General features: G+C 40.2%; 1 protein-coding gene across 1 annotated transcript in view; it reads left to right on the top strand.

The window, feature by feature from the left end:
• Positions 1 to 26539, top strand: part of RBM44 (RNA binding motif protein 44) — a 46644-nt gene that overhangs the window by 12970 nt on the left and 7135 nt on the right. Inside the window, exons 3-15 of the mRNA XM_043578321.1 lie at positions 1460 to 3075; positions 3363 to 3421; positions 4572 to 4748; positions 5260 to 5443; positions 5538 to 5560; positions 5693 to 5777; positions 8804 to 8918; positions 9902 to 10030; positions 12209 to 12288; positions 12393 to 12463; positions 14424 to 14670; positions 20801 to 20946; positions 21087 to 21231. Coding sequence (XP_043434256.1) covers positions 1460 to 3075; positions 3363 to 3421; positions 4572 to 4748; positions 5260 to 5443; positions 5538 to 5560; positions 5693 to 5777; positions 8804 to 8918; positions 9902 to 10030; positions 12209 to 12288; positions 12393 to 12463; positions 14424 to 14670; positions 20801 to 20946; positions 21087 to 21210 — 3056 coding nt within the window. The 3' untranslated portion in view covers positions 21211 to 21231. The remainder of the gene's footprint in view (positions 1 to 1459; positions 3076 to 3362; positions 3422 to 4571; positions 4749 to 5259; positions 5444 to 5537; positions 5561 to 5692; positions 5778 to 8803; positions 8919 to 9901; positions 10031 to 12208; positions 12289 to 12392; positions 12464 to 14423; positions 14671 to 20800; positions 20947 to 21086; positions 21232 to 26539) is intronic.

Genomic DNA, 26539 nt, shown 5'->3' on the forward strand with positions numbered 1-26539 from the left:
TCTTTTTAATGTTTATTTTTGAGAGAGAGAGGGAGACAGATGCGAGTCCAGGAGGGGCAGAGAGACAGGTAGACAGAGAATCTGAAATAGGCTCCAGACTCTGAGCTGTCAGCACAGAGCCCGATGGGGGGTGGGGGGTGGGGCTCCACCTCAGGAGCCCTGAGATCATGTCCTGAGCCGAAGTCGGACGCTAACTGAGCACCGTCCCCCACCCCCGGCGCCCCAGTCAACAAAATTTTCAAAGCCTTTACCTCTCCGTCATCTACTGTTCCCAGTGGACCTCCAGGCCTTGCCAGCTGTGGCACTTCTCAGTCCCACTTGTACACTTGGTCTGTGTGCCTCTGTCCCCCCTTCAAGCCTCCGTTCTTACTGTTGCCAGGGGTGTCCAAACTTACTTCCATTCCCTTTTAAGAAGCTTTCAGGAGTTGTCTGTTGCCTTAGAATAAGAGCCAAACTCCTGAGCACATCCTGAAAGGCCCCCTTCTGCTCATAGCTGCTGTCATTTCCATGGAGCTGTTTGACTCCAAACAGAGTGGCTTACAGTTTCCCGAAAATGCTGTGTTCTGTCATGTAGCTAACTTTGTACCATGCAGTTTGATTTGCCTAAAATAACTGTCTATTTTGTTTCAAAAGTGATTTGCCTAAAATAACTATTTTGTTTCGAAACACTTTTTAAATGTAAAGTTTTCTCTGAAGGTTGCTTCTCCTTTCTTCTCAAGCATTTGCGTGCTCATTAATACAACTGTGCCAGCACTCTGCAGCCGTGTCACATTCCTATGTACATTTCCTATCTGTGACCCTATGGAAGCCATGAGTGTTTGGGTGCGGTGCCTGTGTCTTCTTTCCTTTGTTTTTAAAATGCCTGAGGCTGTCATTAGGAGCCACCCAAAGATTACAGAGTGGCTGCCTTATAAATAGTAAACACCTTGCCATTGAAAGAGTACTAGAAGAATCTTGGCTATTAGTCAGCTGGAGCTACCATAACAAGATACCATAGACCGGGTGGCTTGAACAACACACATTTATTTTTTTGCAGTTCTGGAGGGTAGAAGTCAAAATCAGGGTGCCAGCCTAGTCAGGTTCTGGCAGGGGCTCTCTTCCTGGCTTGTGGATGACCTCCTTCTTGCCGTGTCCTCACACGGTGGCGAGAGTGAGCTTTCTGGTGTGTCTCCCATCCTGGGGGCCCCATCCTCATGACCTCATGTAGCCCCAATTACCTCCCAAAGGCCCATCTCCAGTTATCGTCACACTGGGAGTCAAGGCTTCAACATTCAAGTTTTGAGGGGGACAAGACTCAGTCCATAGCAGCAACCATAAGGGATATTTGTCATGGGCAATGTAAAAAGAACCCCTACATTGGGAAGAGCTTTGATCAGATCGTGTCTGAGGTCACTTCTAGTGTGAAGAGTTTGTAATGCTACCGCTGCCAACGTTTTCTTCTTTTTTTTTTATTAATCAGATGAACCTTCTAATCCTAAGAAAGCAAATGTGTTCTTCTCTTCCAACGGTTGTAATGAAGCCAGATCGGCTTTTCTTGATGCTGACCGGGATTCCTTGGCACCAGATCAAAGAGCTGATGACACGGAAGTGAGCAGTACTGACACAGTGGACTTCCTGGAGCCATCTTGTCCTGGGAGCCTAGACGCCAGCAGAGAGCGCACTCACTCACAGTCCAGTGAGTTCGAAGACCACAGTGCCGACTGTGCTTTCTTGAATGAAACATACTCCATACATTTTTCCGAGTCAGAACGAAAGAATGAAAGTCTCACTCACTTAACTTCAGAATTGGATTCTGAAATGCAGAACACAGAAGGAGTGTGTTTTGATATTTTGGAGCATCAAGGTATTAAGATTATTGGCTTGGAAAGAACCTGCAAGATTTCAGATGACGATTATAAAGAAACTGCCAAAGATGAGCAGAAGCATGAGATCGACGAGGACTCCCAGCAGGAGTATCATAGTGCAGAGGAGCAAGAACACATAAGTGCCCATGTATCTTTTGACCAAACGAAAACATTAAATACACCTGATCTGGAGGTTGTTGGGTTAAGAAATTCGGGTTATGAAGCTGAGTGTGCTAGCCATCTAGACGGTAATCGTGTCGAGTTGGCAAGTGATTCTAGCATCTTTTTAGATTCAGTTGATGTTTATGGACAAGAAGATGCACCCCGTGGCTCCAAGTTTCAGAATTCTGTTGTGTTAAGAGAATATCACGAACCAAAGCATGACATGTGTAAGGAACAAGAGACTAGTTTAATGTACCACACGGTATTTGATGAAATTGTACTAGGGAGCAGTCCCCTTGAAAATCGGGAATCTCGATCTAAGAGTAGTTTCTCGAACCCTCAGAAAGCACTAAAAGCTACAACCTATACCGGCAAAATGAAATGTCAAATAATGGAAAGTAAAGATTTTTGTGGGAATGAAATCGTTGAGAACCAAAAGTCGCACCACCTTGGAAATCCTAGCACATTACAAGAAGACAGAGCTTTACAGGTGTTACTCCAACCCGGTCAAGATTGTCAGACTTCCTGGACCTCTGCTGTTGATGATTCAGTAATTTCTCTCTGTGGATATTCACATTATAGAAGCCTACAAGATACCCCCAACCCAGCCTTAGATGTTTCTGTTACTACCCCGAGGATTACAGCCAGAGATCACGAAGCAGTGGATGAGATCTCCCTAAAAGCTGCTGATGACAGCACCACAAATAACTCGTGTTTTCCCAGCATAGAAGGAACACGTCCTGCGTTGATGACGGATGCGGCCAGTGACAGAGTCACGGTTCACCAGACGGTGGACGTTTGCGCTGACTTTAGGGCTTGTTTCACAACCAGCAGGGCAACGAGTGCGAGACCTTCTGTGGTATCTGCGTCAAGCAATACAGACATAACCATGATGAACAAAAGGCGGCCTGGGGACTGGCAGGGTGAGAGACACAGAAGTGTGGCCTGTAATACAGATGGGCCGCACAGCCGAGATCATGGAGACACGCCAGTGACGGTGAGCAGAGGACCACTGGGGAACTCTCTCTCAGTTGACAGTTCGGAGCCTAATGGAAATCTCCTAAACAAGGTAAAGCCAGTGTAACTCATAAGAAAATTTTATTTGACCTTATATGAAGGCAGTGTATGCTATAATTCAGCAAATTATGATGGGCATTCCTGAGGCTTTTGTGAGAAAATGCCGGATGAGGGGAAACGGTGAACAGGTTGCTACCAAACTCTAGCCGCCTTTGGCGGCAGCTATCGATGCAAAGTCCGTTAGAAATTGGATTTTACGTTTTACCAGTTGGGAACTCCAGATACGACGTGTGTTGTTTGTCATATCTTTCTAATTTAGTTTTGAAACATGTTTTCCAGGATTCCCTGGAATTAAGAAAAACATCTGCTATCACAGACTTAAAGAAACATCCTGAAAGGTAAGTCAGATGTAGAAACTTAACAGATATACATGGGGAAGAGAATCAGAAGAATAATTTGCTTTTTTGAAGGTATTTAACCATATAGAATAATAGCTGAAAAAGACCTTAAGAGATCATCTGCTTCAGCCATTTGCTTTCGAACAAATAAATATTAGGATAACGTATAATGTTAAAGCTTCTCACTTACTAAGATTCAGTCTCCGTAATTCCTTCAGAATCTCACGGCGTCTTATTCTATTTATTCTACCCAAATCTGCATGAATTTAAGTACTCCATTTTCTTTCATTTTCTACCCCTATAGACCAAAACAAAATAGCACCGATGAAAACCTTCACACATTGGAAGAAGTAAATAGCTACTTTCACTGGAGTCTTTTAATCTTGGTTTTAATTCATTGTGTAATTTCTTCTGCATCCGTGGAGAACCGCGTTGTGGGTTCGGAGGGGAGAGGGGAGGTCTCTCAGAAGCCAAGCTGGTTGTCATGCTCTGAGGTCATTTACTTTTTCCTTCCTTCATTCTTCGTTCTCCTGATGAGTTTAATCTGGTATCCAGTCCTCTAAAATTAAACGGAAGCGCTCATTTCCCACGGCAGAGGTGTTGAGAACGGCAGGAAGTGACAGCCAGTAGCAAGGGAAGAATTATTAACCAAGAACTATTAACGTTCGAAAAATAATAGTGGTTGAGGCTTTTTGATCTATTTACAGTAAAATATTTGCTTACGATAATGACCCTTAATTAATAAACATGTAAATCACGTCTGTATGAAAGAGAGAACACATTTAAGAACCGTTTCCATCCAGAATGCTCGCAACTTTAAAAAATGTGGGTCAAGGCTTGATTTAGGTTGAAAATCTTCTGATTATGGATGAATAAAATTGATACTTTACTTTGGAATCCTTTTTCGGTAAAAGAAAGCGTACATCGGAAAATTTTTTACTTCTGTGACTTTTAGAAAGAGTATGTTTAGCTTCGACTTGACATCCTTGTCTTCTGAAGCTATGCTGTGTTCGTGCGGCCTTTCCGTCCATAGTAGAAATTGATTGAAGCCTGGCAGGAAAAGGGAAGAAATGTTAAAATGTTTCAGAGGCGCGTCTTAACCAGAGAAAGATGTTTGGAATCTGACCTAACCCAGTCTTTTATTTTCCAGGGAATCTCCGCCTTGTGAAGAGGCGGGGAGGGGTTTGGCCTCCCGGTGCTGTGAGGACGCGAGGCGAAGAGCCGCGAGGGCAGAGCTGCACCTCCTGCACCTTCATTACCAGATGTGTCAGCGCCACTGCAGTGACATTTACAAGCTTGTCACGGAAAACAGGGAGGGGTTCAGCAGGTGATTGTTCATTGTAGATCTGTATCTTGGAAATTTACCACAAGCTTTAGATGTACACCAGAAAGCATCCTTAGCTTCTCTTTTCGAAAGGCAGAATGAGGGGGAGGTCGCATCCGGTTCTGTCGGCTGGCCTGGGGGTAGTGGGCTTCCAAAAGGAATCCTTTGCGACTTCGCGGAGAGGCAGCGGCGTATGTTGGGAGGAGGCGTCCGGCCAAAAGATAGAGCTGACGGGTTGTTGTTGCTGTTGTTTCATAAAGTTCCAAGTATGGCTGACGTCAGTTGGAGGGTTTTGCGTGACATTCTGCCACATCCTCTCTAGCCTGTATGTAGAGGGTTGCTGTGCCGCCCCTAGAAAAACATCTTCTTTGGTTCCTTTTCTTTTACTAACCATTTCGAAGAAATAAAATCTGTATAGATCTGGTGGAGTTCGAACTCGGGGTGTAACATAATCCAATAGTGTTCAGTGGATGACCTATGCCTAAGTGGTTTTGTAAATTGAACTTCTGAACAGGAACCTATGGAGTAATTGTGCTAAGAAGCAATTAGGATCAGCACTACTGTCTGTTTGGGGAGACTTGAAGGTTAGGTATGAGAGCTTGAAGGACAGAATACACAAGGGCAGGCCGCTGGAGGAGCTGCCCCCGCTGTCTGTGGAATCGAAGTTACTATCGACCTTTTCTACTTTGGCTTTCACGGTATGTTTGTATGCTTTAGAATTCAGATTTTACTTCATTTACACAGAATACATCTTAAACTAAGAGATTGTTCTTCCCTTTGCTCTCTTTCCAGCTAATGAAAGAGGAATCACACGTGTAAGTTATGGTTTCATCCAATGTAGAATTCATTAGATCTTAAAAACTGCTTAATTCGGTTAACTTTCAGTTTTCTGTTGGTTCTTTTTCAGAACATTGGCAGATTCCTTAACGAAGTGTTTCTCTGTTTAGCTTTTCAGGAGCAGATTCTGAACTAGATAATCAAAATACATGTGATGTTGACGTCCCTTCACGCCTAAAAAAGACTCCGTCTCAAGTGAGATTTTTAAAAAGTAGTTGATTGGGATAAATCTTTAATTTTATGGCTTAAGCAAAGAAAACTGCAATGTTCGGAAGCTCTCACGTCTTTCTTTTCACTCAGCTCACTTTGTGTACTACCATTTGAGGGACGTAACTGGTTAGAAGGAACTTAATGTCCTGATCAGACCGATGTCAGTAGCGTATGTTCAGTGGGGTGACCATATATAACTTAGCGTCAAACCAGGAGACTTCTGAGGGTGGAAGGCAGTGACGTTAATGACTCACTGTGACAGTAGGTGTAAACCTGAACCGCATCGGGCAGACCAGGCCGTGTGGCCACCATCATAGTGTGACCCAGGGTGGTTAAAACTAAAAAATTGTTGCCCGTGTCTCAGGAGGTAAAGTAATATCTCCTTCGTTTTAGACCAGGCAGAGGTTTAATTCCTTCATGATTGAAATGATAAAAATAGTTTTTAAATGCCTTCCGTAGGTTTTCTCCATCTCTTTTGTTCCCCTAAGGAATTGTCTGTCGGACGGCAGTCTGTGCGAGAGCACTCTGCAAATTGTGAAGTGATACAGAAACACAGGTTATGGTCCATTGTCAAGTGAGGCGATGGGGTAGAAAAGCCAAAGTTTATTTCTGTTTTCTGCTTTTGCTCTTAACCCTGAGGTTATATTATTTGAGTAGTCTTAAATAAAAAGATGCATTTCGAGGCCAAAAGTAAAATACTTAATATTGAGTTATATACTTCTCTATTAACACATGATTAAAAGCAAATTACTTTAGCAAATGATGTGTTCCATTGTCTGCTTGTTTAAAAAAAATCTCAGTTATCCACAAACTTAACAGATCTACGGCCAGATTTTTACATCCTCACATTTCTCACATAGTTTGTTAAAACATGTTAATTTAGTAATATATAATGTTCTGGAGGATTTTTTTCATCACTGTAGTGGGAACAGTGATATAACCTGCTTATTTGGGGACAACAGTATTGTCTTTAAAACTACAAGGTGCAGCTGGTGGGAATGTAAAACGGGTGCAGCCGCTCTGGAAAACGGCATGAAGCTTCCTCAAAAGATGAAAACTCCGTCTACCCTGTGACCCAGCAATAGCACTGCTGGGAATGTACCCAAGGGAGCCAGGAGTGCTGATGCATAAGGGCACTTGTACCCCAGTGTTCATAGCAGCACTCTCAACAATAGCCAAATGATGGAAAGAGCCCAAATGTCCACCAACTGACGAATGGCTAAAGAAGAGGTGGTTTATATATACCACGGAATACTACTTGGTAGTGAGAAAGAATGAAACCTGGCCATTTGCAGCAGTATGGCTGGAACTGGAGGGTATTGTGCTACGTGAAATAAGTCAGGCAGAGAAAGACAGATACCATATGTTTTCACTCATATATGGATCCTGAGAAACTTAACAGAAGACCATGGGGGAGGGGAAGGGGGAAAAAAAGTTACAGAGAGGGAAGGAGGCAAACCATACGAGACTCTTAAAAACTGAGAACAAACGGAGGGTTGATTGGGGGGTGGAGGAGAGGGGAGAGTGGGTGATGGGCAGGTAAGAGGGTACCTGTTGGGATGAGCCCTGAGTGTTGTATGGAAACCAGTTTGACAGTAAATTATATTTAATAAAAAAAAATTAGAAAAAATAAATAAAAATACTAGGTGCAGATATAACAATTTTTATAATCTTAGTTTGGGCTTTAAGACAATACCTATTATAATAGGTTGGGATGAAATTAAATTGACAGGTTATATGTGAAAACCAGTATAGTGTAGGCTAGTGTTTCTAAATTTCAGCTACTCATGTACTATCTTCACAATTTTTCATAGCTGTGTATTACCTATAATGTTGTTTGCTTTGTATTTTTCTTTAAATGAGTCTCCTTTTAAAATAATGTGTAAACGCCAGTCAGAGTGGCCAAAATGAACAAATCAGGAGACTGTAGATGCTGGAGAGGATGTGGAGAAACGGGAACCCTCTTTCACTGTTGGTGGGAATGCAAACTGGTACAGCCACTCTGGAAAACAGTGTGGAGTTTCCTCAAAAAATTAAAAATAGACCTACCCTATGACCCAGCAATCGCACTGCTAGGAATTTACCCAAGGGATACAGGAGTACTGATGCATAGGGGCACTTGTACCCCAATGTTTATAGCAGCACTCTCAACAATAGCCAAATTATGGAAAGAGCCTAAATGTCCATCAACTGATGAATGGATAAAGAAATTGTGGTTTATATACACAATGGAGTACTACGTGGCAATGAGAAAGAATGAAATATGGCCATTTGTAGCAACGTGGATGGAACTGGAGAGTGTTATGCTAAGTGAAATAAGCCATACAGAGAAAGACAGATACCATATGTTTTCACTCTTATGTGGATACTGAAAAACTTAACAGAAACCCATGGGGGAGGGGAAGGAAAAAAAAAAAAAAGAGGTTAGAGTGGGAGAGAGCCAAAGTATAAGAGACTCTTAAAAACTGAGAACAAACTGAGGGTTGATGGGGGGTGGGCGATGGGTATCGAGGAGGGCACCTGTTGGGATGAGCACTGGGTGTTGTATGGAAACCAATTTGACAATAAATTTCATATATTGAAAAATAAAATAATGTGTAAAGAGTAGCTGTTACACATGGTAAAGAAATACTGCTTTTTATAAATAAAAGGTATATTTCAGCACACATTAAATATATTACTGTTCATTGTTAATGTGAAAAATACTAGCATACTTCTGAAAAGCCTCTCAAGTACTTCTAGTGTTGTACGTATGCCACACTTTGCTAACCATTGATGGTGTTAGTCGCCATACACAGACTGACTTCACATCCTTATTCTGGTTACGTGTGGCCAACGTAAAGCAACAGATTGCTTTACTTGCAGTTGCTCAGCCAAAGGAAATGGTTGAGCTCTTGCTGCCTTTGTCATCGTGCGGGGCAACCGATGCCCATGGTGAGTGCCTACTGCAGAATAGTGTCCAGTAACTATCGGTCCTTATTTATTGTTGTTTTCATTATTTTAATCCTCAGATGTCCTTACTATCTGACGATAGTTCTCCTAAACAGGATACTTTACCCAAGGAAGATGGCTTAAAAAATGGTGACATAGATATAGACTTTAGTCAGCTGAAACTTGATGAAAAAGGTCAGTGTAAAGATGTAGTCCCGTGTCATTGCCAGAAAACTCAATAAAGTTTAAAATATTCCTAGTGCCCATTCATTAAATCAAAATAAATATTTTTAATTTACTGAATGTCATCAGTCTGATTATGAAAGTGAAATACATTCTTGTTACGTCTACTTAACATCTGTAAGGTTATTTAACGCCAAATAATCATACAGGCTTAATCTTCTGCTTCATGTTCTCCAATCTGAAAAGTCATTCTTCTGTCCAATTTGCATCTATATAAGTCGTACTTTGTTTTTAGTTTTGCCCTCTATGGAAGAAGATTATAATCATTCCAAAAAGATCATTAATTCAGTTTGTAATGAAATAGAGCTGCAGTACCGTTTAATCCCTTTTTTAAATGTTTGCTATTATTCTGTGTATAAAAATTTAATTTCACTTAAAGATCAGAAAAGTAAGGCCTTCAATAAACTGGGAATCAGTGTTAATTAAAGGAAAAGTGGCCCCTCTCCCCCACTCAAGCTTTCTCTCTCTCTTTCCCTGTCTAAAATTAAAAAAAAAAAAAATTTTGTTTTTAAAGGGTGCCTGGGTGGCTCAGTCAGTTGAATATCTGACTCTTGATTTTGGCTTAGGTCATAATACTAGGGTCGTGGGATCGAGCCCCACGTGGGGCTCCATGCTGAGCTTGGAGCCTGCTTAAGATTCTCTTTCTCCCTCTCTCCCCTGCTCATGCAGTCTCGCTTTCTCTGAAATAAAAAAGTAATAAATAAACAAATAAATACTGGGAAGCAGATCACTCAGAATAGTACTTTTTATTCAGGGGCTACTGAAAAACCCTTCTCAAAGAATCTTTATGCTTGGTTTATACTTTGCTGATCCTTATTTTTACCTAAAACTAATAATTGTCATCATGCTGATTCATTCTAAGAAGCTTGTTAGATAATTTCTCAGAGAGTTTAACATCATACATAATTCATAGCTACTTCTGATTAATTTCTCAGGCTGCAAAAATTACCGAGAAGTAAGTGAAGACTGGTTTGATGCTAAAGAAAACCTGACGGGAGTTGACTTGTCAGGAATACAAGAAAATCAAATAGAGAAGGACAAAGGGGATCCAAAGTTTACACAAGGTTGGTTGTTAACGGTTTACTACGAAATCTGGAATTACTGTAGCTCATCTTGTAGCCATCTTTTGTGTTATTCTGGGGACTAAACTTTTAATATTTTATTGTTGTGGCTTTCCTTTATAAATATAAAAAATAAGACATTGGACATTTGGAGGTCAATTTTTCTAGAAAGTAAATCCGTTTAAACTGTTCATTTCTCCTTCAGAAAACTGCTAAAAGCTTAAATCCCAGATTTGGTGCGCAGGTAGAGGTCCGCGTCCTCCCCCACCACTCAAGGCCAACACCAGTGCTCTTTCAGGGTGCTCTTTTCCCTTGACCCTCAGCAGACGTTTTCTAGAAGGAGGGGTATGTGGTGGACAGAACCAGCTTCCCAGTTTGTGTCAGGCACCCAGTGCTGTCTCTCAAATGGGCATGAGAGATCAAAACTGCCTGCTCTCCCTCACTTTTGTAATTTATTTCGTTTCAGGAATGTTTTCATCTTTAGATAGTCTTTAATTGCTTATAACAGTTGTAATTTCCTCTCGTGGCCGTGATCATTGCCATTCTGTCATTTCTAGATATATGCTCCCTTCCTTTATTTTTTGCCTAGATGTTTTCATGGATTTTTTCTTTTATTTGACATAATGGCAATGGTTTTTAGGGGGGTCTTTTGGCTTGTATAAATAATGCTTACTAATATTTTTACATAAAATATAAGGAAATTTTACCTGAAGGTTCTCCAACCTGCATTAACCACTCTTAATATACTTTACCATCAATTTATGCATTTCTTTATGCATATATGTAATACACATCTACAGTTTAACATAAATGACATTATTTCATCTAGTTTTATCGCAACTAATTTTTTTCCTTTCCTTGCGTTATTTTTGTCTACATCACTTGGCACGCACTGTGTACATAGCTTACTTGATCTGTGGACTGCCTTCCCACAGTAGCTCAGAGGGGTCGGATTTTTCTGTATTTCGTTCACTACCCATACCCAGTGCTACGTACAATGTTCTGCCCGTGGGGTGTTTAGTGGTCATGTTTGTATTGAACTAGTGAAAGGAGAGTCTCCGTTGGCTCACTGTAGCTCCTTGCTCCCTCACCCCAGTGTAAAAATATACAGATAATTAGTTACGCTATTTTCTCTACAACAGTACATTATAAACCAAGAGATTAAAGGAAGTAAGTTAATGAAGAAGGTTGTTATTGCCTAGAGATGAAGGATTCTGCCTGAATCCCAGCAGCACCACTTAATGAGATTTGTGACCTAAACTCCTAAGACCTTGGCATCCTTCTCTACAGAATGGAAACGATGGCAGTTGCTGGGTCACAGAGTGTCCTTGAGCATTACACGAGGTGACGCGTATGCAGTGTTGGGTATATTAGAGAGTGAGAAATGTGAGAAAGTCAAACTTAAAACTCTCCCACTATTATACACAAATAGGAAACAAATTAAAGCTGCTCTAAGAATTCATTCAGCAGATATCTGTTGTCTACCACTGATGTGCCAGCTTATAGGTTTGGACAGTAAATTGAAAGAATCTCCGTTCAGTAAATCCTTCTTGATTTCAGACCAAGTTCTCTTCAAAACAGAGACTGTGAAAATGCATTCTAAGAATTCTGAATTTTATCAAACAAAAAATACATCTGTAATCCTAATATTTGTGGTTCCCAAAAAGTGCTACGTAAATCAAGTTATTTGTACCCCCCCTTTTTTTCAATGTGCCGTTACCACTGCCACAGGCTGATATTTTTCTGATTTTGAAGGTTTTGTTGGTGGGATGCTTCCCCAGCAAAGGAATAAACATAAACCCTGGCCAGTGTTACCATGGGGGCAGCTAGGATCCTGTGTGCATCCAGGATCGTAGACAGCACTTCTCTGCACCAACGGCAAGGGAAAGACGCCTTTCTTGGTTAGGATGTACTCGATTATCTGATCAGACGTTATTGACCCGTTTTTGAGCTGCAAGAGGCTTAGTATCAACCGATCCAATCTCTGTGTTTTGAGGATGATGGGTTTAAGGCCCCCAAACCTTCAACCTGTACTCTAGGCTCTCGGTCTTCAGTCTAGTGCTGATATTTGGTAATAACTGCGTACTAAGCTTTGTAATAAGAAAAAAGGTTTCAGGGTTCTTTTCAGATATCACAACAATAACGGTCATCTTCTGTTCTACATTGTTTCTCTACAAGCAGAAATGAAAAATACTGAACCTTTACGAAAAGAGAAAGGTTATTTGATACATGTTGGTGGTCTCTGCCCTTCAGTCTCTGAGGTATGCCGGGACTCATTTTTTGAGTTTCATTGTACAACCCATGAATTGTTCATATTTCGATTATTTTTCTCCCTACCTTTCACAAACTTTTATTTTTCTTTTAGGCTGACTTAAGGTCTCATTTCCGGAAATACCAAGTTTCTGAAATTGCAATCTATGATTCAACCAATTACAGGTATGTTTCCCACATTCAGTAAATGTGCGCTTGCTGGGTGTCTGCCGTGTGCCAGAAGTTCTGTAGTGGGCATCAGCCACAGCCCTGCTAAAATCCAGGGCCACTGCCACAGAGGTTTCCCAGCCTGATAGAGGGAGTCACGTTAGCTACGTTCAACACATTAGCTAAAGTCACTAATTGGAGGCGTTTGGTGTTTTTTTATATTTATTTTTGAGAGGGAGGACGAACAGAGGATCCGAAACAGGATCCATGCTGACAGCAGAGAGGCTGCTGCTGGGCTCGAACTCATGAACCAAACCGTGAGATCATGACACGATCTGAAGTCAGATGCTTAACTGACTGAGCCCCCCAGGTGCCCCAATTGGTGCTGTTCTTTTTTTTTTTTTTTTTAAGTTTATTTATTTATTTGGGCAGGAAGGGGCAGAGAGAGTAGGAGAGAGAAAATCCCAAGCAGGCTTCATACTGTCAACATGGAGCCCAGTGTGGGTCTCGAACTCATGAACCATGAGATCATGACCGGAGCTGAAGTCAATTGGTGCTGTTCTGAATCAAATCTTTCATTGTACCTTTTGATTTGCCACTAATTTAGCTAGACGGCTTATGGTTTGGGTTCCGTTCCCAGGTGCATCAGTAGCTTGCTGAATAAATTTGGGCAAGTTACTTAACCTTTCTGTACCTCAGGCTCCCATCTGTAAAGTGAAGATAATAATAGTACCTTCATAGCTGTGAAACTATCATTAAATAAGTAAAGCAATAGGAGTAAAGCCTAGCATCCAATAGTGCTCAGAAAATTGTACTTTTATTTTTTTAATTACCTTTTAGTTGAGGCTTTTATATTTTTTACATCGTCTGCATATAGTCATTTCCAATATGCATCGTGCCACTTTCTGTTTTGTGATGATTGTAGGAACATTCAAAAGTATCAAATAGTAACGGTGATAATTTCATGGAAATGGCCTTAACTGTTTTATCACTGATGATGATAGCTTTCTATTTCAGATATAAAAGTCTTTACCAATTAAGAAAATATCCTGTCTGTAGTTGGGGGTTGAAATTTATTAAAAATAGTTGTTGAATTTTGTCTTAAATGGAGTCACTCAAGATCATGTGCTTGGTTAATTTGACCTATTGGTATGTTGTTAATACATTTCACTACATTAATTAGTTTTGTAATCCTTGAAGTATCACTTGATGTGAAATATTTTTTTAGTATTTGTTGCATCTTTTTTTAAAAAAAACTTTGTTTTTTTATTGCTTGAAGTATTACACATTTTGTGTGGAAATTTAGAAGGCACAACCAAAAGGAAAAATACAAGAGGTTATGAAAATATATTCATAGTCCCGTCTTTTGAAAACAACTCCTTTTCAGATTTGGTGTATGTCCTTCTGTTGGCATGCCTAGAGCCGGTGCTTCCAGAAAGGTGACTCATTTTCCGATGGATGGTTAAAATTCTGGCTGGATTTTCTGACTTCTTTTTTGGCCCTTTTATTTTGTCCCTATCAAGGTCCTGAGGACATTCTCTTACATATTCTGCCAAATGTTTTTAAAATTTGCCTTCCACAGTTTAAGCCTTTGATCTGCCTGGAGGTTATGTTTGTATATAGAGATTAATTCTAATTTCTTTAGAATGGATAACCAGCTGTCCTAAAACAACTAATCTGTGTCGGTCTGTCAGATAGCAACTTTGCAAATGTTTCACAGTAAATTTTAATATAAAATCAATAGAGAATTCATAAGAAATGCTATCTTTTATTTCCCGTCTTTAATTTGTTTTATTCAGTTACTCTAAATAAATATTCTTCCTAATTCTAATCTAAGGTAAGTAGAGTAACTTTTTTATTTTTAAGAGCAGCTGTCTTGTAAAAGATACGTATTTGTCTTACCCAGTAGTTACAAAGTGAAGTTTGAGGCAATTTAAAGTCATTAACAACCTTTCGGTTTTCTGCTTTTATGTGTTAGGTATGCATCCCTTGCTTTTAAAAAAAGCATTGATGCGAAGATGGCCGTGAAAGAAATGAATGGGATAGAAATAAATGGGAAATCAGTAAATGTGCGTCTTGTGAAAACTCCTGGAGAATATACATCATCTCTTTCCTACAAAAATGGAATGGAGAGAAGCACCAGCAAGGAAATTAGCTCAGCCTCCTCTGTTTCGAGATTGCCCAGAACTAGGCCAAGGCAGCTGGGATCTGAGCAAGACAGTGAGGTTAGTTTTCTTGATGGATCCCGTACATGGTCTCTGTATATGCCAGGCTGCAATAAGGAGCTTTGCAGAACAAGTAACTCTAGAATCAGGGATCTTGAAGTGGGAATGAGAATGTTAACCTGAACCTTGGACCCAGCCTAACCTGTTCTTTGTGCCAGTCCAGTAGCTCTTGGCGGTGGAGGGGGAATGTAGATCTTTGTAGACCTGGCTAGAGACTCATTTCTCTTTACCATTAATTAGGCTCTTCACCAGTGCTTGCCAGTATTTTTTTGTCTCTTATTTCGCAGACAGTATTGCTGTGCAAGTAGTTAATTACGCTCTCATCATCCTTTCTACACAGTTAATCTTAGCACAAAATTGTTAAAACCACAAAATAAAGTGATTGTGTTATACATGCCCCCGATTCTGCCTTATCAGGGTCTTAAAACACCACATGAACAGGGATGAAGTCGCCTCATTCACTCCCATCTCTCCACTGCTCAGCAAAGTGCCTGGCATTCTAGAACATCATTCCAGAATATTGTCTTATGTTCCATTTCCTTTTCTTACGATCTCACTTTTTCCAGAACGTCATATAAATGATACCATGTACCTTATTTGTCTGAGCTCCTTTGAGATTGATCCATGTTGTTGTGTGTATAGCATTTCATGCTGTTCATGTTTTGACCATTTTTATTGGCTTTTTTTTTACTTTTTTTAGGTTTTCATTTAAATTCCACCTAGTTAATATGCCGTATAATATTAGTTTTTGGTATGCAGTGTAGTAATTCAACACTTCCTTATATCAACCGGTGCTCATCATGGCGGTCATATGTTGACATATGTTCCATCTATCCCTACTTTGTTGAGGGTTTTTATCAAGAATAGAAGCTGTATTTTTTCAAATACTTTCTCTGCATTTTTTGACAGGATCATATGGTTCTTTTTTCTTTATTGATGTGGTATATCACAGTTGATTTGCGAATATTGAGCCAACCCTGCAGCCCAGGAATAAATCCCACTCAGTCATGGTGAATAATTCTTTTAATGTACTGGTGCATTCGATTAGCTGGTATTTTATTGAGAATTTTTGTATCCATGTTCATCAGGGATATTGGCTTGTAATTCTCTTCTTTAGTGGTGTCTTTGCCTGGTTTTGGAATCAAGGTAATGCTGGCATCATAGAATGTGTTTGGAAGTTTTCCTTCCACTTCTATTTTTGGGACAGTTTGAGAAGAATAGGAATTATTCTCCTGGGAAGCCATGTGGCCCAAGACTTTTGTTTGTTGGGAGATTTTTGATTACTGATTCAATTTCTTTGCTGGTTTTGGGTCTGTTCAAGTTTTCTATTTCTTCCTGTTTCAGTTTTGGTAGTTTGTGAGTTTCTAGGAATTTTTCCATTTCTTCCAGATTGTCCAGTTTGTTGGCATATAATTTTTCATAGTATTCTCTTATAATTGTATTTCTGTGATGTTGGTTGTGATCTCTCCTCTTTCATTCATAATTTTATCTATTTGGGTCCTTTCTCTTTTCTTTTTGATAAGTCTGGCTAGGGATTTATCAATTTTATTAATTCTTTCAAAGAACCAGCTGTTCGTTTTGTTGATCTGCTCTACTGGGTCTTTTTTGTTTCTACATTGTTTATTTCTGCTCTAATCTTTATTATTTCCCTTCTTCTGCTGGCTCTAGGGTTTATTTGCAATTCTTCTAGCTCCTTCAGGTGTAAGGTTAGGTTGTGTATTTGAGACTTTTCTTGCTTCTTGAGATAGGCCTGAGATATTCTTCCCTCTTAGGACTGCCTTTGCTGCATCCCAAAGGTTTTGAATTGTTGTGTTTTCATTTTCACTTGCTTCCAAGTATTTTTTATTTTTTCTTTAATTTCCTGGTTAACCCATTCATTCTTTAGTAGGATGTTCTTTAACTTGCATGTATTTGAGGGCTTTCCAAATTTTTTCTTGTGGTTGACTTCAAGTTTAATTGCTTGTGGTCTGAAAATATGCATGGTATGATCTCAGTCTTTTTGTACTTGTTGAGGGCTGATTCATGCCCCAGTATGTGATTTATTCTGGAGAATGTTCCATGTGCACTTGAAAGTGATGTATATTCTGCTGCTTTATGATGAAATGTTCTGAATATATGTTAATCCCATGCAGTCCAATGTGTCATTCAAAGGCACTGTTTCCTTCTTGATTTTCTGCTTAGAAATATCTGTCCATTGCTGTAAGTGGGTGTTGAAGTCACCTATTATTCTTGTATTGTTATCAATGAGTTTCTTTATGTTTGTTAATTAATTGGTTTATAAATTTGGGAGTTTCACATTGAGGGCATAAATATTTATAATTGTTAGATCTTCTAGTTCATCTGAGGAAAGTATGGCTACTCCAGCTTTCTTTTGACATCCATTAGTATGATAGATGGTTCTCCATCCCCTCACTTTCAATCTGCAGGTGTCTTTAGGTCTAAAATGAGGCTCTGGTAGGCAGCATATAGATTGATCTTGGTTTTTTAGCCATTTTGATACCCTCTGTCTTGATTGGAGCATTTAGTCCATTTACATTCAGAGCGATTCTTGAAAGATACACATTTAGTGCCATTGTGTTAACCTATTGAGTTCGTATTTCTAGTGATGTTCTCTGGTCCTTTCTAGTCTTTGTTGCTTTTGGTCTTTTTTTTTGTTTACTCAGAGAGTACAGGGTTGGTTTAGTGGTCACTAACTCCTTTAGTTTTTATTTGGGAAATTCTTTATCTCTCCTATTCTGAATGACAGCTTTGCTGGTTAAAGAATTCTTAGCTGCATATTTTTCCCATTCAGCTTGTTGAATGTATCCTGCCACTCCCTTCTGGCCTGCCAAGTTTCTGTGGACAGAGCTCCTGTGAACCTGCTCTATCTTCCCACGTAGGTTAAGGTGTTGTTTCGTTCTGTTTTGTTTTTACCTTGCTGCTTTCAGGATGCTTTCCTTGTCTGAATATTTTGTGAATTTGACTGTGATATGCCTTGGCGATGGTTGACTTTTGTTGAATTTGATGGGAGTTCTCTGTGCTTCTTAGATTTAGATGTATGTGTCCTTCCCTAGATTAGGGAAGTTTTTAGCTACTTTGTTTGAATAAACTTTCTGCCCCTTTTGCTTTCTCTTTATTTTCTGGGACTCCTATGATACAAATATTACTCCTTTTTAATAAGTCACTGGGTTCCCTAAATCTGCCTCCGTGATCTGTTAGCTTTTTCCCTCTTCTTTTCAGCTTCATTATTTTATATAATTTCATCTTCTGTATCACTGATTTGCTCCTCTGCTTCATCCATCCTCATTTTTATGGCCTCCATTTGAGTTTGCATCTCAGTTATGGCGTTTTTAATTTTGGCTTGACTAGATTTTAGGTTTGTTTTTTTGTTTTGTTTTGTTTTTTATCTCTGCAGGAAGGAATTCTCTGATGTCTTCCATGCTTTATTTAAAGCCCAGCTAGTATCCTTATAACCATTGTTTTAAATTCTAGTTCAGACATCATACTTATATCTGTATTGATTCAATCTCTGGCCATGAGATCTACTTCCTATTCTTACTCTGGGGTGAATTCCTTAATTTTGTCATTCTGTCCAGAAAGAAAAGAAGGCAAACAAAACAAACAAAAAAAGAAAAAACAAAAACAAACTAGATCCTGGGTGTGTTTAGGTCTGCTTGTAAAAAGAATCTAGATTCAAAAATTTTAAATAAATGAAATGAAAATAAATAAAAAAACATATCTAAAAATATGTACATAAATTTTAAAAATAATAAGAAATTTAAAAGGATTTGAAAAAAATGAAAAAAATAAAAAATTTAAAGAATAAAAGTAAACAGCAAGCTAGATCCTATTTCCCCTGGAGCTAAAGCTTTGCAGCACTATGATCAGTAGACTTGGTGCAAGAGAGGGGTTTATGCTGGTCTTCTGAGGGAGGGGCCTGCTGTGCCTATTCTCAAGCTGACTTATTTCAGTGGAGATGCACCTCCAGGGTGCAGGGGGGCAGGCAGGTGTAAGTGGTCCTGTCCTCCACTATGTGGCACTGTCTTGCCCCCTGAAGGCTTTCATGCCTGATGGGTAGAATGAATATGGCCATGCCCTGCTCTCTAGCCAAGGATGAAAGATTGCATCCCTACTCTTCAGGGAACCCTCACAGAAGAGTAATCAGTCACCCTTCTTGCATCCCCCACTTTCCGTCAGAACTCTGCATTCACCCTGCCTGTGTCTGAACTTTTTTATCTCAGATGTGCAACTGAGTTTCAAAACTCCAAATTTTAGGCACTCCTGCTTAGATTGGCACTGTTTCTCTGGGGGAGGGTCTCCCCGCACTTTTGCCATTTGCTTTCTGACCTTGCAAGGAAAGTGGTGGCACGACCCCGCAGTGGTTTGGAGTTTAGAGCAGACAGCCTGCACCCTGCTCACCGCCCTCAGCAGCCGTCCCGCTCCTGTGCCTGGAACCGTGCAGCACGTTGGCACCACCTGTTCTCGCTCGTGCAACTGCACCCCACTTTGCAACCTGAGCACCTTTAAGCCAGGCACATCCCCTACCATAGCAGAGTGCTAAAAATTCAGATTTTGCCCTCTGAAGCTTATACTACTTTGGGGTAGCCTCCATAAGCAGGCTCACTCCCCATGGCTGGACCCACAGTTATATCTCCCCCAGGTCAACTCTCCACACCTGCTACCTTCCAGAAGGTGGTCACTTTTCTACTTGTAGACTCACAGGTTTTGTTCTCTCTCTGCTTGATTTGTAGGGTGTACAGAAGGATGTGATAACTATCTAGTTGTGTTGGAGGGATGAGACAAGCTTCGGGTCCCCTTACGCCGCCATCTTGACTTCTCTCTCCGAGTTAATTCTTATTTAATATGTGAGATATTGTCACCTTTCTTTTCTCAGATTCTCAAGATTTTTTCATCACATTCATTTATTCAGAAGAGGCTTATTGTCTACAACGAGAGGCAGAACCTCTCTGCTGCCTACTCATTATGTGACTGGGCAGATTACCTAATCTCTGTGTCTGAGCTTCCTTATCTTAAAACGGGAATAATAGTTCCTACTTGGCAAATGTTGTGAGGTTTAAATGAAGTTAATACAAAAAAAATTTTAGAACCGTGCCTGGCACAGAAAATGCACTCAGTCGATGTAACTATTACTGTTGTTGTTTGCCAGTAATTGGGCTCTTTCTTAGAAATCTCCTCTTTTCTGTGGCTGAGCTATCAATTGTATCCCAAACTTTTATTTATTCAAGTTATTATACACCCATTGTATACATAAATACTCTAAGCACTGGGAAGGCAGCAGTGAACAAAACAGACCAAAAAATATGTGTTCTTATACAGCCTAAAGCTAGTGGAGGAGATACAGTATTAAGCAATTAAGTAAAACAGGTAATATTCTGGGATAGGTATAATATTTTATATATCTCAGCCTGTCTTTTTATTTAAACTTTAAAGTCTCAGCCCTTCCTTTTTTAAACTTTAATGGGATATACAGTGGTTTCCTACAATTTATAGCCAACTTTCACAGTTCATAGTAATTAATCATTTTATTTTCGTCTGTTTGATTGGATTGTAACTTTCATAAATGGAAGGGGTTCTAATTTACATCACTAGCTTTCCCTCCATAGTATGTGGCCCACTTCTGGACATAGTTTGTATTGATTATATATTTAGTAAATAAAATGTAGGATATTTACAGTTACCGTGTAAACCAGCCTTCCTCTGTCAGGTTGGGTAAGAATTAAGCCTCCGTGCTCTAAGCCTAAGATACCCACTGTATATAGTGAATTAACCTCTCTTCTGTGCACCAGAAATGGAACTAGCTATGTCCTATCTTTGGGGAAATTGAGAAAGTAGTTGATACCTTTGTTTTGTGGGTCAGATGAAGAATCCCAGTTGAGAAAGACTGATTTAGACATAGCTTCAAATATTTTGTAACTACTATTAGAGAACAGGTGTGGCATTTTTTTTAACTAACATGGCTCTGAACACGGCTCAAGGAAATCTGCTTGATGTAAGTAATCCCAAATCAAAGTAAATTTCTTAGGAATTTGGATTTTACCATTTATAATTTTAAATTCTGTTTTAATTACATAAGCTGTCGTGTCTATATAGTGGTTCCTGCTTTTAAGAAAATTTTAACATGCTTACTTAGGGTGTCAAGAAGAATTGTAAACAGATTGAATCTCCTAAATTATTACCTGATACTCCTATTCGATTCATACCTCCAAATACGTTGAATCTGCGTAGCTTTACCAAAATCATGAAGAGACTGGCTGAACTACATCCAGAAGTTAGCAGGTAATGAATGACTTCAATTGTGTTTTAAGTGGTTTTAGTATTTTTGTGTACAAATATAGTTCAATGCAATAGCTTACCCATATTTAGAATGTACTGCTTTGGAAAGGACAAGTGCTCATGTGTGTTTTCCTTTTGCATAGAGACCATATTATAGATGCTCTTCAGGAAGTAAGAGTAAATCATAAAGGTTTTCTGAATGGCTTATCTATTAATACTATTGTGGAAATGACTTCATCTGTTTTGAAAAACTCTGATTCCAGTTAGGAATAAAAGAAGCAACAAGAGGTAAATTAAGCATATCTTTTATATTTAAATATTACTTAAACATTGTAAGCTATTGGGGCACCTGGGTGGCTCAGTAGATTGAGCATCTGACTTCATTTTGGCTCAGGTCATGATCTCAGAGTCATGGGATTGAGCCCCGTGTTGAGCTCCGTGCTGAGCATGGAGCCTGCGTAGGATTCTCTCTCCCTCTGTCCCTCTCCGCCACTTGTGCTCATGCATTCTCTAAGATTAAAAAAAAAATTTTTAAGCTATTGATTTTGTTTTCAAATAGAAATAGTATTAAATTTAAAAATAATGATACTATAAAATTAAAAAGCAGATACACCGTATTAGTTAACTCTTAATGCAAAACCGGTTACCCAAAACTTAATTGGCTTACACAACATTTATCATCTCATAGTTTGCAGGTCAGGATTCAGCAGTGGCTTAGCTGGGTGGTTTTAACGTAGGGACTCTTGTGATGTTGCAGCAAGGTGTTGCCTGGGCTGCAGTCATCAGGAGGCTTGACGGACACTGGAGGATGTGCTGCTAGGACGGCTCATTCCCAGGACTGTTGGCCACATGGGCCTCACCGCACGGGCCTCTCCTTGGGGCTGCAGTATCTGTACGTTGTGGCAGCTGGCTTCCCCAGAGCGGAGCAAGATGGATGCTCCAGTTTCTTTGTGACCTGTCACACTCCGTGGTTTCTGTCACGTTCTTTTAGATGTGAGTCACTGTGTGCAATCCATACTCCACAAGAGGGGATTAAGTTCCATCTCTTGAAGAAAAGTATATCAAAGAATTTGTGTATATATTTTTTAATTACATGCACCAACATAGGATCTTTTGTTATAGTGAATGGGGATTTGTTTTCACTTATAGCTGTCTAGGTGATTAAAGCCAGCTTTTATAGACAGCAGCTCAAAAAGCCAAATAAATTTAAAGAATATCTGTTTAAACAAGGCACTGGGGAGCTGTCGAGGTAATGAGGAATCGGTGGGCCAGGGTACAGCGATGAGTCTCAGGGAAACGTGCCCAGTGTCGGGACCACTTTTTCCGTGCTATTATTGGCAGAGGGGGAGCCAGTTTAAGGGACCCTCGGATCGCCTTGAAGCCAGGGAGATGGGGCGTTGGTGAACTCTCAGCAATGGGTTGGAACCTCAGCAGGTTAAGTAACTGAACCAGAAACAGAGAGTTCCTCAGAGAGACTGTAACTCAGCTTCAGAAGTTATTTCCTAAGTTGGAGGGATCTGGGGTTATTTCTTTCATGCAGCTAGAGGAAATGAAGACAAGAATTCTCTGGAATAAAGCAGTATCATTTTAGGCTTCAAATTATTTCTGCCAACAATTTTGCACATACCAGTTATTTTGTAAATAAGAGCGCACAATCCAAAATAACTAATAAATGAAGTGAGACCACATGAATGAAAATTAGCATAAACACTAGATTATATAAATTACCCACAGGGACTCCAAATGTTTAAGTTATCAGACACATTAAAAAAATATATGCTTATAGGGATGCCTGAATGGCTCAGTTGGTTAAGCATCCAACTCTTGATTTCAGCTCAGGTTGTGATCTTCCAATTTGTGAGACCAAGCCCTGAGTCGGGTTCCCACCCTTGACAATGCAGAGCCTGCTTGGGATTCTCTCTCTCTCTCCCTCTCTCTCTCTGCCCCTCCCCGGCTCATGCTCGCGCTCTCTCGCACACGTGCGCTCTCTCTCTCTCAAAATAAATAAACATTTTTTTAAAAAGAAGAAAACACATATTCTTATATGTGGTAGACTGTTGCAAAAATGGCCATAGCTGTTCTCTTCCCTGCACTCATGACCGTGTGCAATGTGACTTTGAGGCTCCTTTCATCAATGTGCAGTCTGTTTTCCCACCCACTTGAATCTGGACCAGCCTTTTGACTTGCTTTGACAAGTTGTACCATTTCGAAGCCTGGTCTTCAAGAGGACGTGATCACTCTGCTCTCTGAAACCACATGAAGCCCCATCTGCTAGAGGACAAAAGATTACAGGGAGGAGGACAGCCAAGGCATTCCAGCCTGTAACCAGCTGCCCCCAAACGTGTGACTTGGCCTAGATCCGGAGATCACCTCCCCAGCCTGGCAGCTGCCCCTGAAGGCCCTAGTGAGCCTGACCAGGACGAGAAGAATCACTCCCCTGAGTCCAGCCCATTGCTGAACTGTGGATTTATAGGCTTGAATAGATGGCCATTGTTTCAAGCTACTAAGCTTTGAAGGTGATTTATTACACACAAAAGCTAACATTCAGATTTATTATGGTAAGGGGAGCAAAAGACAAGATTGAGAATTTCAACAGAGAAATGAAAATCTTTTAAAAATGAAAATTCCACTAACAAAAAATGAAAAACTAAAAGTACTGAGTTAATAGGTTCCATGGCATCTTAGGCAAATAGTTGAAGTGAGACTTAGAAAGATGGGTGAGAAAAAAACTGTGGAATGAAGCAGAGAGAGAAAAGGTTGGACAACATGAGAGAGAAGGTAGGAGAGAGGCACTGTGAGATGCTCACTGTGTGTGCAACCGAGTTTTAATAGGAAGGACAGAGAAGGAAGAGGGGCGCCTGGGTGACTCAGTTGGTTAAGCACCTGACTCTCGATTTTAGCTCAGGCCATGTTCTCACAGCATGTGAGTTCAAGCCCCCATTGGGCTCTGTGCTGACAGCACAGACCCTGCTTCAGATTCTCCCTTTCCCTCCCTCTCTGCCCTCTTCTGCTATCTCTCTCTCTTCCTCTCTCAAAATAAATAAACTTAAAAAAAAAGGGGGGGGGAACAGAACAGACATAATTTGGGGGGAAAAAAGATGGCTGAAATATTCTTTTAAATGGTGAAAAACATCAAGCCACAAATTCGGTAAAATCCTATTCAAATCCCAAGCAGGAAAAATAAAAAGACTTCAGTATATGAGAGAAAAACTGCTTAATAAAACAAAGCTAAAAAGAAAATGTATAAAACAGCTAGAGGAGGGGCGCCTGGGTGGCGCAGTCAGTTAAGCGTCCGACTTCGCTCAGGTCATGATCTCGCGGTCCGTGAGTTCGAGCCCCGCGTCGGGCTCTGTGCTGACAGCTCAGAGCCTGGAGCCTGCTTCAGATTCTGTGTCTCCCTCTCTCTGCCCCTCCCCCGTTCATGGTCTGTCTCTCTCTGTCTCAAAAATCAATAAACGTTAAAAAAAAAATTTTTTTTTCAACGTTTTTATTTATTTTTGGGACAGAGAGAGACAGAGCATGAACGGGGGAGGGGCAGAGAGAGAGGGAGACACAGACTCGGAAACAGGCTCCAGGCTCCGAGCCATCAGCCCAGAGCCTGACGCGGGGCTCGAACTCACGGACCGTGAGATCGTGACCTGGCTGAAGTCGGACGCTTAACCGACTGCGCCACCCAGGCGCCCCAAAAAAAATTTTTTTATAAAACAGCTAGAGGAAAAAGAATTTACCTAAAGAGTACAACAATTAGATTGACATCTGATTCTTAACAGAAGCCATCAAATAATTCTGCAAACCTTGGGTTCTTTACTCACAAAAAGAGCCTTCAGGAATAAATGTGAAATAAATATGTTTTTACTCAAGAAAAAACTAAGATAATTTGTTTCTTAGAAAACTTGTTACAGTAAGGAAAATACTAAAAAGTGTTCTCTAGGAAGAAGGAAAGTGATTTTATTTTATTTAATTAATTAATTTATTTTGCATTTTTTAAAGTTTACATCCGAATTAGTTAGCATATAGTGCAACAATGATTTCATGAGTAGATTTCTTCAATGCCCCTTACCCATGTAGCCCATAACCCCTCCAGTAACCCTCGGTTTGTTCTCCATATTTAAAAGTCTTTTAGGTTTTGTCCCCCTCCCTGTTTTTATATTATTTTTGCCTCCCTTCCCTTGTGTTCATCTGTTCTGTGTTTTCAAGTCCTCATATGAGTGAAGTCATGATATTTGTCTTTCTCTGACTAATTTCGCTTAGCATAATACCCTCTAGTTCCATCCACGTAGTTGCAAATGGCAAGATTTCATTCTCTTTGATTGCCAAGTAATACTCCATTGTGTGTATGTGTGTATATACTCCATGTGTGTATACACACACACACGCACACACACACACACCACATCTTCTTCATCCATTCGTCCATCGATGGACATTTGGGCTCTTTCCATACTTTGGCTGTTGTCAATAGTGCTGCTATAAACATTGGGGTGCATGTGTCCCTTCGAAACAGCATCCCTGTGTCCCTTGGATAAATACCTAGTAGTCCAATTGCTGGGTCAAAGAGTAGTTCTATTTTTAATTTTTTGAGGAACCTCCATACTGTTTTCCAGAGTGGCTGCACCAGTTTGCATTCCCACCAACAGTGCAAAAGGGTTCCTCTTTCTCCGCATCCTTCCCAACATCTGTTGTTGCCTGAGTTGTTAATGTTAGCCATTCTGACTGACAGGGGTGAGGTGATATCTCAGTGTGGTTTTGATTTGTATTTCCCTGATGATGAGTGATGTTGAGCATTTTTTCATGTGTCAGTTGGCCATCTGGATGTCTTCTTTGGAGAAGTGTCTATTCATGTCTTCTGCCCATTTCTTCACTGGATCATTTGTTTTTTGAGTGTTGAGTTGGATAAGTTCTTTATAGATTTTGGATACTAACCCTTTATCTGATATGTCATTTGCAAATATCTTCTCCCATTCTTTTGGTTGCCTTTTAGTTTTGCTGATTGTTTCCTTCACTGTGCAGAAGCTTTTTATTTAAACAAGGTCCCAATAGTTCATTTTTGCTTTTGTTGCCCTTGCCTCTGGAGACGTGTTGAGTAAGAAGTTGCTGCGGCCAAGATCAAAGAGGTATTTGCCTGCTTTCTCCTCGAGGATTTTGATGGCTTCCTGTCTTACATTGAGGTCTTTCATCTACTTTGAGTTTATTTTTGTGTCTGGTGTAAGAAAGTGGTCCAGGTTCATTCTTCTGCATGTCGCTGTCCAGTTTTCCCAGCACCACTTGCTGAAGAGACTGTCTTTATTCCATTGGATATTCTTTCCTGCTTTGTCAAAGATTAGTTGGCCATACGTTTGTGGGTCCATTTCTGGGTTCTCTATTCTGTTCCATTGATCTGAGTGTCTGTTTTTGTGCCAGTACCATACTGTCTTAATGATTACAGCTTTGTAGTATAGCTTGAAGTCTGGGATTGTGATGCCTCCCGCTTGGTTTTCTTTTTCAGGATTGCTTTGGCTATTTGGGGTCTTTTCTGGTTCCATGCAAATTTTAGGATTATTTGTTTTAGCTCTGTGAAGAATGCTGGTGTTGTTTTGATAGGGATTGCATTGAATAT

This window comes from Prionailurus bengalensis, chromosome C1, assembly GCF_016509475.1.
Source record: "Prionailurus bengalensis isolate Pbe53 chromosome C1, Fcat_Pben_1.1_paternal_pri, whole genome shotgun sequence".
NCBI lineage: Eukaryota > Metazoa > Chordata > Mammalia > Carnivora > Felidae > Prionailurus > Prionailurus bengalensis.